The sequence below is a fragment of the Mus caroli genome, unplaced genomic scaffold, assembly GCF_978045245.1.
Source record: "Mus caroli unplaced genomic scaffold, Mus_caroli_1 scaffold_13, whole genome shotgun sequence".
Classification (NCBI taxonomy): Eukaryota; Metazoa; Chordata; class Mammalia; order Rodentia; family Muridae; genus Mus; species Mus caroli.
In genome coordinates, this window is record NW_028227268.1 from 90660530 (window position 1) to 90672906 (window position 12377).

Here is a 12377-nt window from a genome sequence, read left to right on the forward strand (position 1 = left end):
AAAAAAATAAAAAAAAATAATAAAAAAATAAAAATGAGGAAAACATGGTGTAGTGTGGAACGCCGTTGGTTTCCCTGGGTGACAGTTACGAGCCCCACTGATACCTCTGGGGTTGTTGCCACCTCCACTAAGAAGGAAAACAGTCAATTTCAGGCAGGAAAATTAAAGACCCCATCTTTTGACACCAAATGCAGAGATACCCCGAATTCTACCCATGGACCCCAGGATAAGAACACAAGCAATGTTTTTGAGAGGTATAGGCAGACAAATGTAAACTATATTTCTATTTGTCCCCCTAGAATCAGAGACAGAGCCCAGACCCATGTACAAGTTAGGACATTCGACCACCATGTTAAGTCTGTCCTGGAAAATTCTTTTAAGATACAGCATTGATGGCAAGCAGTGGCAGCTGGAGAGAGGTGTGGTAGCACCATCAGGGGGACAAACTCCAGGGTTGAATTCCATAGGTGTCCCTCGGCCGTGTCCTGAGATTTGGGCTCTGCCCAAAATCTACTTTCTTATCAGAGTTATGGAAAAAATTCAGTCCATTAACATACAAAATCTGGGGGGTGTTTGTTAACCAATGTTTGTCTTTAAATCAGAATGATATTGAATGGCCAGAGAGAATATGGCCTTTTTCCTCTCTCTTTGGGGTTCCATCAGAAACCCCAGAGTCTGACCTGCTGCCTGATGGAGGAGGCTCTCACATACTCAGAGGATGAGCCCTTCCTTGCTGAGCAAACACAGGAGGCCCCCCGCCTGTCTTCCCTTTCCAACCAGAAAGAGCAACAGTGCATGCAAATTACCTTATTACTTTATTAGAAGCATATTTACATTTTTTTGTTTGCAGAGAACAGTTTACAAATATTATCCACGGTGCTTGGAAATGCATACACGTCATTTCCATCCTTCATGAAGGGAAATATAAGTTAGTTATATTTACTGCGCTAAAAACACTTCTGCCTGTTCCTATACCGAAAAGGTTAGCACAGGGCATGAGGAATACTGCGTGGGCCTTTGGTGGTGGCAGGCATTACACTTACGCTATAATTATGAGGCTGGAAGACTAGGCTAGACCCCACTCCAAAAGGCACAGCAGAGCTACCAGGGCTCAAGTGATACTAAGTGCAGATGCAACAAAGGACTGGAGCATTACGAATGATGTCAGGGGGTGGTCAAAGACTGTTATCTGAACCACAAAACTAGCATTTTGCCTAACAGCCACTGTCAAGTCCCCTGAAAGCAAGTATCCCTGCCCGGCCTCCTGTGGCGTGGCCTTGCCCATCTGCCCTCTGAGTCAACTCCTTGATGTGAGGCCTGAAAGCAAGCAAAGGCTCACTCGCTCCCCTGAGAACTATGGCCTTCCTGGGGTTCTGCGAGCTTCTTTACTGCACACTAGATCTGCAGTCCCAAGACCTGGTTTCCTATTTTTTTTTCTAGCCCACTCCCTCCCAAGCACCCAGTTTTCATCTGAGGAAACTTTTTAGAAAGTTGCTTCAGCATCGGGCAGTGACAGAGAAATACTGCTAAGGTCTCAGACACTCGCCAGACTCAACCGCCTGGGCCCCCCTCCCCCACCCCATCCCATTATCCCTGGGAAGGGGCTTTTTAAAAAGAGGGTGTCTGAGGCAGCCAGCCATTTGCCTGTACTTTAACTGAGCACTTAGGCACCGGCTGCTTTTCTTCTATGGGGCTCAGCCTCTTGGGAGGCTACCTGAGCAGCCTGAAGGCCCAGTCATGGAGGCTCCACATTTCCCTGAGCACAGCATGTTCCTGAGGATGGAAAACAGTTCTTCCTGAACAGAGAAGTCCAAAGCTTAGTGGAAATGTACAGTGGGACTCCAGTACAGGACTAGGGCAGAGGTCAAAAGCCTTCCTGGGTACCTGCAGACAAGCGGGCAAGGGTGAAATTGGCATGTGCTAGGCAGCAGAAGTCAAGTGTGGAGGGGGGTGTACCCCTGAACACGGAATCCTATGTGCAGCCAAATGAGTTGCAGGCTGGCAGTACAGCCTGTGCCTTCTCTGGGTTCTGGCGCCAGCACTCAGCATGGCCCCACCAGCTGCTCCACCTGACATGCTCAGTGGCCCTGGATCAGGCTCGGGAGGCAAGCAAGCAGGTTCCAATGCATTGGTCCTAGGAGGTCACAGCAGAGGCAGCCTGGGTGGTGTCAGGGGGGCCAAGTTGTATATTTGCATTGTGTGTGTGATATGTGTATTGCGTGTCTCACAGGGAGAGGGAAAATAAGATGGGATAAAATGTCAGAATCCAGCAGAACAGGCATCTCTGGCATCCTCCACGCTCCCTACCCCGACATACACAAAGCACAAAGTCAGCTATGTGAAACAAGGGAATGGGGACACCCGGGAGCTAGCTGCTGAGAACCCAAGTAGCTCTTAGGGATGTTTTCCAACACTGTGAGGAATTACTGAAGGCAAACAAACTAAAAACCCACAAGATCACAATAAGGATGCGTTCACGGTGATGTCATTAGTAGCGCTTGTGCCCACAGATGGTAGAGCTGGTGTTTGGGCAAACAGGAGGGGTTCACCCATCCTGCCTGGCCCCTGACCTCAACAGTCCAAATCACTCCTAGGTGATGGGAATCTGAGTCTTGAGGAGGTCACCGTGCACCAAGGTGGCAGGCACTGTGGACAACTGGGGCGCTGCAGAGGGATGGGTAATTGAGCTGGCACAGAAGCAAGAGGAAGAGGTCCTGAGTCACTTGTTCATAGAGGCTTGGAGGCCCCAGTAGCCACACTGCCCACCACAGCCCAGGCATGTGGGTGTTAGGAAGCATCCCCAGAGCTGTAGGGGAAGAAGTTGCTGGCTCTGCTGGGTGTGGTGGGTCTGGGCTCTGCCTCCTCGCTTAATTTGAAGAACATTTCCTGTTCCCGCTTCCTCTGGTTCAAATCTTCTTCCAGGGCCTGGGGAAGCGAGAGCAGATGGTATTCAGCGGGATGCCAACGATTCCAATCAGAACAGCATGTCCTGCTCTGGACAGCTCTCACCCAGGCTTCAGGGACTGGGTGGAAGGTCTCTCCTACCTCCCTGAGGTAAGCACCCCCTCCACCTGCCACACGCCTTCCTGAACTGCTCATGGCCCAGGGCCAATCCTGGGGAACCACCTGTTAAGGGGCGAGAGGTACAGGCAGGACTCCCGTGATGGGAAAAGAGCAGGATGGATAAAGAAGAGCCAGAGGGGAGGATCTATCAGCAAGAAAGAGATGGCCAAGTGACAGTGCTCACCCCCAGTGAGGACACCCACTGCCTGCGGGAGGATGTGTGCCTGTCCCTCTGAGGGTCTGAGCTCCTCAGGTAATGGGAGGGGTGCTTTCCAGCTGGCAGCAGCACAGTAGCTTCCCTTGGGCACATGCTCATCTATCCAGATAAACACGATCCTACCAGAAAGACTTCCCAAGAGCACCGGATCAGGAGCGCCAGCTCACAAGGGAAGCTGAAGAGCCAGGAGAGCATGGGCCCTTAGACAAGATCAGGCACCATGGGGAGGGGAAACTGGATTGGGATTTATGTAAAATTTTCACTTCAGGTTGGCAATTAGACAAACCAAGCCTGGTGAGTTGTGGTGGCAGAGGCACATACCTTTGCTTGGGACTCGGAAATAGGTAGATTTGTGAGTTCAAGGCCAGCCTGGTCTACAGAGGGGGTCTCAGGGCAACCAGGGCTACACAGAGAAACCCTGTCTCAAATAAAACACAACAAAAAGAACCCCAAACCCTGAAAATTACTATACTGGCTCAGTGATACAAATGTAAGCCAAACTGCCCAGGAGACCAGTGTGTGAGCCCCTGGGATCCAGTGTGTGAGCCCTCAGGGGTCTAGTGTGTGAGCCCCTGGGATCTAGTGTGTGAGCTCTCAGGGATCTAGTGTGTGAGCCCTCAGGGGTCTAGTGTGTGAGCCCCCTGGGATCCAGTGTGTGAGCCCCTGGGATCCAGTGTGTGAGCCCCTGGGATCTAGTGTGTGAGCCCTCAGGGGTCTAGTGTGTGAGCCCCTGGGATCTAGTGTGTGAGCCCCTGGGATCTAGTGTGTGAACCCCCTGGGATCCAGTGTGTGAGCCCCTGGGATCCAGTGTGTGAGCCCTCAGGGGTCTAGTGTGTGAGCCCCTGGGATCTAGTGTGTGAGCCCCCTGGGATCCAGTGTGTGATCCCCTGGGATCCAGTGTGTGAGCTCCCAGGGGTCTAGTGTGTGATCCCCTGGGATCCAGTGTGTGAGCTCCCAGGGGTCTAGTGTGTGAGCTCCCAGGGGTCTAGTGTGTGATCCCCTGGGATCCAGTGTGTGAGCTCCCAGGGATCTAGTGTGTGAGCTCTCAGGGATCTAGTGTGTGAGCCCCCTGGGATCCAGTGTGTGAACCCCTGAGATCCAGTGTGTGAGCCCCCAGGGGTCTAGTATGTGAGCCCCTGGGATCTAGTGTGTGAGTCCCAGGGGTCCACTATGGGATGTGTGAACCCCCCCCAGGAATCCAGTGTGTGACCCCCTGGGGTTCAGTGTATGACCCTGATGAAGGTGTTGCTCATAGTTCTGCTACTGTTTAGACACAGGGTGGTTGAGTAAGTCGCCCAATTTCAAAGCTAGGAATAGTTGAGCATATCCACTCCAAAAGTTCAAGATGTCCCAAAATTTGAATTCTGAAGTGCTAGTTTGATATCATAGTGAAAGACACCATTTCTGACCACACAGGTTGGGTGGCAATCCAAAGGTGAGTGTGCCATAAATACCTCCTGGCTCTGTGTAAGGACCCAGGAGATACAACCAAGTTTGCTTAGACTTGGGTGTTTCAAGTGTGACATGCCAGCTGAGGCTTGTGTGCCTGAACACTCAGCCTCCAAGATGGTGGGGTAGAAGGCATGACTGGTGAAGCTAGGGTCACAGGGGAGGGGACAACCCCGCTTCCTGCTCTCTGCCTCTATGGTGTGATCAACCCCTCAAACATCAGTGTAGGCAAAATAAACCTCTGTCTGGTGTTCTACCACGAGACAAGAGAAGGAGCTAACATGGCCTTTATCCCGAGACATCTCATTACACAGATGTGAACATCGCAGACTTGGAGAAGGATCTGGAACCCACAGCACGCTGGTCCCCAGTGTCTGCTGAAGGGGCACAGCGTGGAGTGCTGAACCTGTGACTCAAGCCCTGCTGTCCTTTGCCCACCACAAGTCTCCCCCCAAAGCCTCCGAGAGCATAGGCAGCAGTCTGTGTCCTGCTGTGTGGCAGATAGTTAACATAGTAAACGTTAACATTGTTTTTGAGAATGTTACACATGAGTACTAACTATATGTACCTCATTTCTTCCATCACCCCCATGGGTCCCCCTCTATGTCCTCTCAAACCCACGACTTCTTTAGTTATCCTTGATATAGACATATGCTATTCGTATGTATATGAATACCACCCGCTGAGTCCATTTACTGTGCTCCTAGGCATACATGTTCGAGATGACTGCTTGGGGTCAGACAGCTTCTCAGCGGTCTCATCCCTGGAGAAGAGGAACTCTTCTCTCAGAAACCATCTAATTGTCTCTAACTCTTCATCTAGAGTGAGGCTGTGGGAGAGCTCTCCCCACCCATATTGGATGGTCAATGGGGTTGTCACTGTGCCTGCTTTGTTTGTGTGATAGTACTGCAGTCTCATGGGGCAGCTTCCCTGTCCTATAGGGAAGAGTCTGCTTTGCGGCCAGAGTTTCTAAGGTAACACAACATAGAGCAGCATGGAGGAAATAAATGAATAAGTTTCTTTCTTTCTTTCTTTCTTTCTTTCTTTCTTTCTTTCTTTCTTTCTTTCTTTCTTTCTTTCTTTTTTTTCTTTACACTGTAGTTGTCTTCAGACACACCAGAAGAGGGTGTCAGATTTCATTATGGATGGTTGTGAACCACTATGTGGTTGCTGGGATTTGAACTCGGGACCTTTGGAAGAGCAGTCAGTGCTCTTAACCGCTGAGACATCTCATCAGTCCCATACGTTTCTTTCTAAACAAACTTATTAACAAATGAGTTAGCCCACCAGCAGCAATGTGTTAACAGTAGCTTATAGTAGATAATACTCCTGTATTTTACAGTCTAACATGGCAATGTAAGAATGGCCAGGAACAGAGAGAGAGAGAGAGAGAGAGAGAGAGAGAGAGAGAGAGAGAGAGAGAGAGAGAGAGAGAGCGCGCGAGCAGACTATGCCGAGGCCCCACTCTGTCCTCAAAGTGACCTCAGCAAATCAGGAAGTCTGCACTTACTTAAAAGGAAACCGTCTGAGTTCTAAAAATACTCCACAGGACTTGCTATAAGAAGGAGACAGAGCTCAAGGCTGCTTGGTGTGATGCCAGAGCACAAAGGACCTCTGGGCCTTCCTGCCAGCAGCAACTCGGGCAGCTGTGACAGAACCCTGCCCCGAGGCAGTCCCACAGGCAGGGTACAGGGTCAGCTCTCTAAGCACTGGCCTGTGGTGCTTCCAGGAGCCCGAGAGGTCATCACAGGAAGCTGCTGGAGAGATGACTGCTCATTCTCCAGAGCCTTAGGATGTGAGTGCCCAGAGTCAGACAAGCAGGTGCACGCCAGAGCCAGCTGGAACACTGGGTACCTGTGGGCTTAGTGTCAGAAATCCCAGCAGGGTACGGTCTGCCTCCTGTCTGCGCACACAGTGGCTAAAAAACCCTCAGAATATCAGGCAGCGTGGGCACACGGTCATGGGTCACAAGGTCAAGGGTAACAAGGCTCACCTCTCCTCAGAGTCTAAGAATGACTATGCTGGGCTAGGCAGGGGTGGCTCACACCTTTAATTCCAGCACTCAGGAGGCAGAGACACAAGGAGTTTTGAGTTCCTGGCCAGACTGGTCTATGGAGCTAGCTCCAGAACAGCCAGGGCTACACAGAGAAATTTTGTCTCAACAAACAAACAAACAAACAAACAAACACCCAAAACAAGAATGCTGTGGGTTGGGCTGGAGAGCAGTTAAGAGCACTGACTGCTCTTCCGAAGGTCCTGAGTTCAAATCCCAGCAACCACACGGTGGCTCACAATCATCTGTAATGAGATCTGATGCCCTCTTCTGGCGAGTCTGAAGATAGTTACAGTGTACTTAGATAAGAATGCGTGTGTTAATGACTCTTTAGCTGACCCTACAATCTTACGGCACCAGGACCATGCTGAGGCCTGCCTGGGATGTTTACTGCGTTGGTTACCTTCTTGTTCCTGCTACCAAATACCTAAGGAAAGCAGCTAATGGCAGAAGGTTCCCTTTGGGCTCGTACTTTGAGGGGGCAGCCCATCCTAAGAAGGCAAGGTGGTGAGAGTACCTGGCACCTGGTCACAGTGCTTCTGCAGCAAGGAGTCTGTAAAAACCCCAACTATCAAGCCACAGCCAAGAGCCCAGCCCAGCCTGACTCTGGCCTTGTGAGACCCTGGAGAGGCCCCTGCAGAGACCCCTAGCTTTTGAATCCTATTCCTATAGTGTTTGATAAAGAGTGTAGCTTACACTGCTGAGTGTATGGCTGTTTGTTTGCTTTGGTGCTGAGGCAGACCCCAGAGCATCAAACATGCTAGGCTGGTGCTCTGCCCCGGAGCTCCACCCCAGACCAAGCACAGAGATTTACACATTTGGAAACTAACTCAGAAAGTGAAGTAGCTGGCACTGGCCTTTGACCTCACAGAGTGACTTTCTGCTGGCCTTTGACCTCACAGAGTGACTGCCTGAAACTCTCCAAGGTGGGGGGAGGTGCCAGCCTGGCAACATGACTGACTGCTGCTCATGGCAGGGGTTCTCTGCTTGCCTCAGGTGCACATGGGCCAATGTTGGGAGCACCCTCCTAACCCGGGGGTCCAGAGAGCTGCCAGCGTTCAGCACAACAGGCAGATGGGTCCTGTCTCTTGGGAACAGACCAATTTTACGGGTGCCACAAGGCAAGAGTCGGAAAATAGGGAGGCTTCAGATGTCCCAGGCAGGTACCCATGAGTCTAACGCAGTACCTTTTTGCGTGGCCGAAGCATGTCTCGCCATTCCTTCAGGCTCTGGTTGTGGCTCTCATCCAGGGCCTTCAGCTTCTGGGTTTCATGCTCTACCAACAGATGACACTTTTCATTCTGGAATGGGCAGAATAGGGGCGATGAGGCCAAAGTCTGGGGAAACAGACCCATGGCATCCTTAAGGGCACTACCACCACGGGCTCACTATGCCGTGGCCACTATCCACAACTCTGTATGTGGGTAATACACTCCCACAAAGCAGTGCCTGGAGGACTATTCCAGAATGGTGATGGTGTGCACGTGTGAGCACACACGCCATGGTGGAGGCCAAAGGATGACTGCAGAGTCAGTTCTCTCTGTTGCCCTTCTCATGGGTTCCGGGAAATCACACTTAGACTGTTAGGCCTGTGTGCTCACTCTGTACGCAGTCACTGAGCATCCTGCCTGCCCTTCTGTGTGCTTTTGACACTGTCTGAGCTTTTTAAAACATTTTGGGCTGGTGAGAGGACCCAGTGGGCAAAGCCTGACAATCTAAGTTCAATCCTCAGAGCCCACTGTGAAAGGACGACAGAACTGGCTCCCAAAAGTTGTCCTCTGAACCACACACATGCTCCGGGCATGCACCTGCCCAAACTCACACACATGTACAAACATCCCATAAATCAATCAATAAACTGCAGCCTGTAACTCCTGGTCCCGGGCTATCTTCCTACTGACACCTTTCACATAGCAGGACCACTGGTGTGCTGCTCTGCATCTGGCAACAGTAGTTTTCTATGGCAGCCCAAGCAGACTAAGTCTCTGTGTATAATTATAGGTATATGTATGTGTAATTGTGCATTGTGTCTAACTACGTATCACATGATATATGTAACCTATATGTACTATCTCCTGCCTCATGTCATCTCCTCGGGAGAGGTTCCTAGTGAGGAATGAGGCCGGGGGATCGCCCCATCTCTGCTATATGCTCTGAGTTAAGTCCTTAGCCTTCTAAATTTTATCTGAGATCTATGTGGCAGACAGGAGTAAGGTCCCTATTGACTCCCTGCAGGGACTGAGTCCTCCTACAGGAACTCTAAGGCAAGGACAAGGCCTTTATCCACTAAAAAACCCATACAGGAAGGAGAGCCCCGCAGAGGGGTTTTATTCTGGGCCTCAAGCTGGAAGCTTCTAGGAGTTTATAAGTCCATCTAATCACAAATACTCAGAGCACTGTGTCCTGTGACCAACTGTGTGTACCGCTCGGTGGATCTCTCGGTCAGTGGTCACATAATGATGTCATAGGCAAGGAATGGGAATGCCTGACCAGAACCCACATGGACCAGTGTCTGCCTGGCGGCCTCCAGTGCGGACCATTCTTTTAGAGTCTCCCTGCCTATCTGCAAACTGCTCCATGGACCCAATGGCCTGAGCAACCACCTGAAGTTCACAGAGGCTGGAGCTGGCACCATCGGTCAAGCACAACTCCTCGATCCACCACAAGGGGGCACCAGGCGGCAGTTCCTACAACTGGACCCTCAGGTGCTCAGCCACTGGTGTCCAGGTGGGTGCTAGCACAGTGTGGTTCTGATGGGCAAACATCCTGCTTGTTCATATCCCTAATGTATGGGGCCAAACTAAGGTACACTCAGTTCCACCACCCCCTTCACAAATCCACATACCAACCGGAGACATCACCTCTACCCTACAGCTATTTCAGAGAGATAAAAAAGAGGCTAGGAGGGTCGTCTAACAGCCAGAGAGTAGCACAGCAGGCGGGCATCAGCTCACCCGAGCTTGACCAACTAGATGCCACCCTGCTGGTGGCCTCTGAGCACTGACTTGGGGAAACTGAGGCACGGGGCTCCATACCTGCAGCTGCTGTAGCTCGCTCATGTTGCTCTCGCACTGCGCCACCATGTCTCGCATCTGGTTCTCGTGTTTCTGCTGCTGCTGCAGCCTCTCCGCCTTCTGCCTCTTCTCCTCCTGCTGGGAGAACTGCAGAAAGAGGATGCTGCTGCAGGGCGGGCAGGAGCTCGTCTGGATGGCTGGTGGGGGTGGGGGTGGGGGTGAGGGTCGGGGCAGGACTTTGCCTAGTTCAGCCTGAGCCAGCAAGGCCCATCCTAGGGATTGGGCGGCGATGCTCTGAGTCCAGCCCACCTCAGGTTCTGCTCTCACTACTGAAACTTGCCCTGAGTAGAGACCCAGCCTCTGCCCTCACACTGGCAGGTGTCACCCTGCTGGGTCACCTGATAGGGTGAGATGACAAGTGCCAGGATAGAAATCACAGGGACACCGAGCAGTGGAGCAGTGGTGGTGCACTTCTTTAATCCCAGCACTTGGAAGGCAGAGGCAGAGGCGGAGAGGCAGAGAGGCAGAGAGGCAGAGAGGCAGAGAGGCAGAGAGAGGCAGAGAGAGGCAGAGAGGCAGAGAGGCCGAGGTCGAGGCAGAGGCAGAAGCAGGCAGATTTCTGAGTTCAAGGCCAGCCTGGTCTACAGAATGAGTTCCAGGACAGCCAGGGCTACACAGAGAGACCCTGTTTCGAAAAACCAAAAAAAAAAAAAAAAACAAAACAAAACAAAAAAACAACAACAAAAAAAACTAAAAAAGATTAAAAAATAAAATAAAATAAAATATTCTGAGGGGCCTGTATCACACAGGAGGTCAGGGTGGATGAGAACACAGAACGTCATACATGTAAACATGGGGTCATGAAGGAAACTGGTGCATGCCCAACTCTATTGAACAAGGATCTGTCCCAAGGGAGCTTTCTCCTGGGCTACTGAAACGTCCAGGCGATGACTGACTTGCACACTGGGCTCTATCTAACATCTGACATGCGGGTCCCCTGCTGTATGCAGCCAGTCCATGCGGCCAGTCCTTACCCAGCTCCCCCATGCTCACTGCCCACAGCCTACCGGACAGACGCACGCACGCAGTCCCCACCTGCTTGATCTTCTCGCGCTGCTCAGAGGCACTGCCTGCACCGTTGATGTGCAGGCTCTTCTTGTACATGGCCATGCGCGTCTTGCCGTCGCTCCTCTGGATCTTGGGTAGCCGCGCCTTCTCCTGTTGCTGTCTGACCTTCAGCTGCTCCATCATGCGCTGGTTATAGCGTTGCATCTGTTCCCGCTCCTGGGGGGACACCAAGCAGAGGTGAGGGAGCTCTAGGTGTGGAGGGTGCTCAGGAGCCAAAGGCCACCATGCTCAGCCCGGGAGCCCCGGGTGCCAGCACGGAAGACCTGTTAGCTCACTTCTATAGTTCAAAGGCATTGTTCTTTCATTCTTTTCTTTTTACACTTATTTATTTTATTGGGGGGGGGGTCAAGCATGAGCGTGGCACTCAGAAGACACATCCCGGGGATCAGTTCTCTTCTTCTGCTATGAGGGCTCGGGGAATTGAACTCAGGTCATCAGGCTTGGTGGCAAGCTTCCTTAGCCACCAAGTCATTTCCACAGGGATGTTTTTTGTTCTTTCAACATTACAGTGTCTGACTTGTGATGGTTTGACCCTCAGCATTCAGACTTTGCAGGCATAAGTGCAGTGTGATTCGGGTGGACCCAGACTTTGAGTGTGCATCTTTTCCAGGGTGGACAAAATCTAGTACAGTCTTCTGGATTCCGGACAGTGGCAGCAAGCCACAGCTCTTGCTGGCCATGTGTTCCTGAGAGGAAATACCCTACGGTAGGCTATTTCAGACCTGTGTGACAAAGCAAGGAAGCCCAAAGGGCATGCGGCTAAAGAACACTTACAATTCGTTACTTTCAAATCTGGATGGTTGATGGGGATAGAACCCCCCAAAAGTCAAGAAACATCTTTTTCCCCCTTGGGGGTGGGTAGAACAGGTTCAAGTAGCCCAGAACTGGCTTTGAACTGAGAGGGCCAAGCACTGAGCTGTTGGGTGAGCAAGGGAGCTGCCTGCCCCATCTTCATCCTCCCGTGGTTTCCTTGACTCTCACATGGAGCACCTGGGGATGGTCTTGGGCCCTCACTGTGGCTGCAGCAGCCCTTCCTGGGTGCTGCCATCAAGCGGCCCCTCATCCTGCCCCGCCCCGTCTCACCTTCTCGTGCTTACGCAGCAGGTCATGCCGCTGCAGGAAGTACTGGTCCTTAAGTTGCTGCTTCACCAGCTGATGTCGCTCCTGCAACTGGTGCTCCTCCATCTCCCACAGGGCTGCCTCACGGTCTGTGGAGGACACGCCACCCACACGGTCAGGAACGCACAAGGCCAGAGACAGAACAAGCTGTCCACCCAGTCCCCTCCCCCAGGTCTCCACTGGTACTGAGAACCAGCCCGCTGGGTTCGGAGGAATGGGCGCCTGAGCTACCTCAGTAGATGACATTGGAAGAGCTAAGCTCAGCCATGGAAGCTGAGACTATTTACATGAGACTCCTTTTCGGATGGGCAAATGAGAAGGGTTCTGACGGAGA

The 12377-nt window shown here is 51.8% G+C and overlaps 1 protein-coding gene across 1 annotated transcript in view; it reads right to left on the bottom strand.

Moving 5' to 3' along the window:
- Positions 1-796: 796 nt before the first annotated feature.
- Stk10 (serine/threonine kinase 10) overlaps positions 797-12377 on the bottom strand; it is a 93098-nt gene continuing 81517 nt past the window's right edge. Inside the window, exons 15-19 of the mRNA XM_021176958.3 lie at positions 12008-12132; positions 10892-11080; positions 9818-9943; positions 7970-8083; positions 797-2925 (exon numbers count right to left, since the gene is read on the bottom strand). Of these exons, the coding sequence (XP_021032617.1) occupies positions 2788-2925; positions 7970-8083; positions 9818-9943; positions 10892-11080; positions 12008-12132 (692 nt within the window). The 3' untranslated portion in view covers positions 797-2787. The remainder of the gene's footprint in view (positions 2926-7969; positions 8084-9817; positions 9944-10891; positions 11081-12007; positions 12133-12377) is intronic.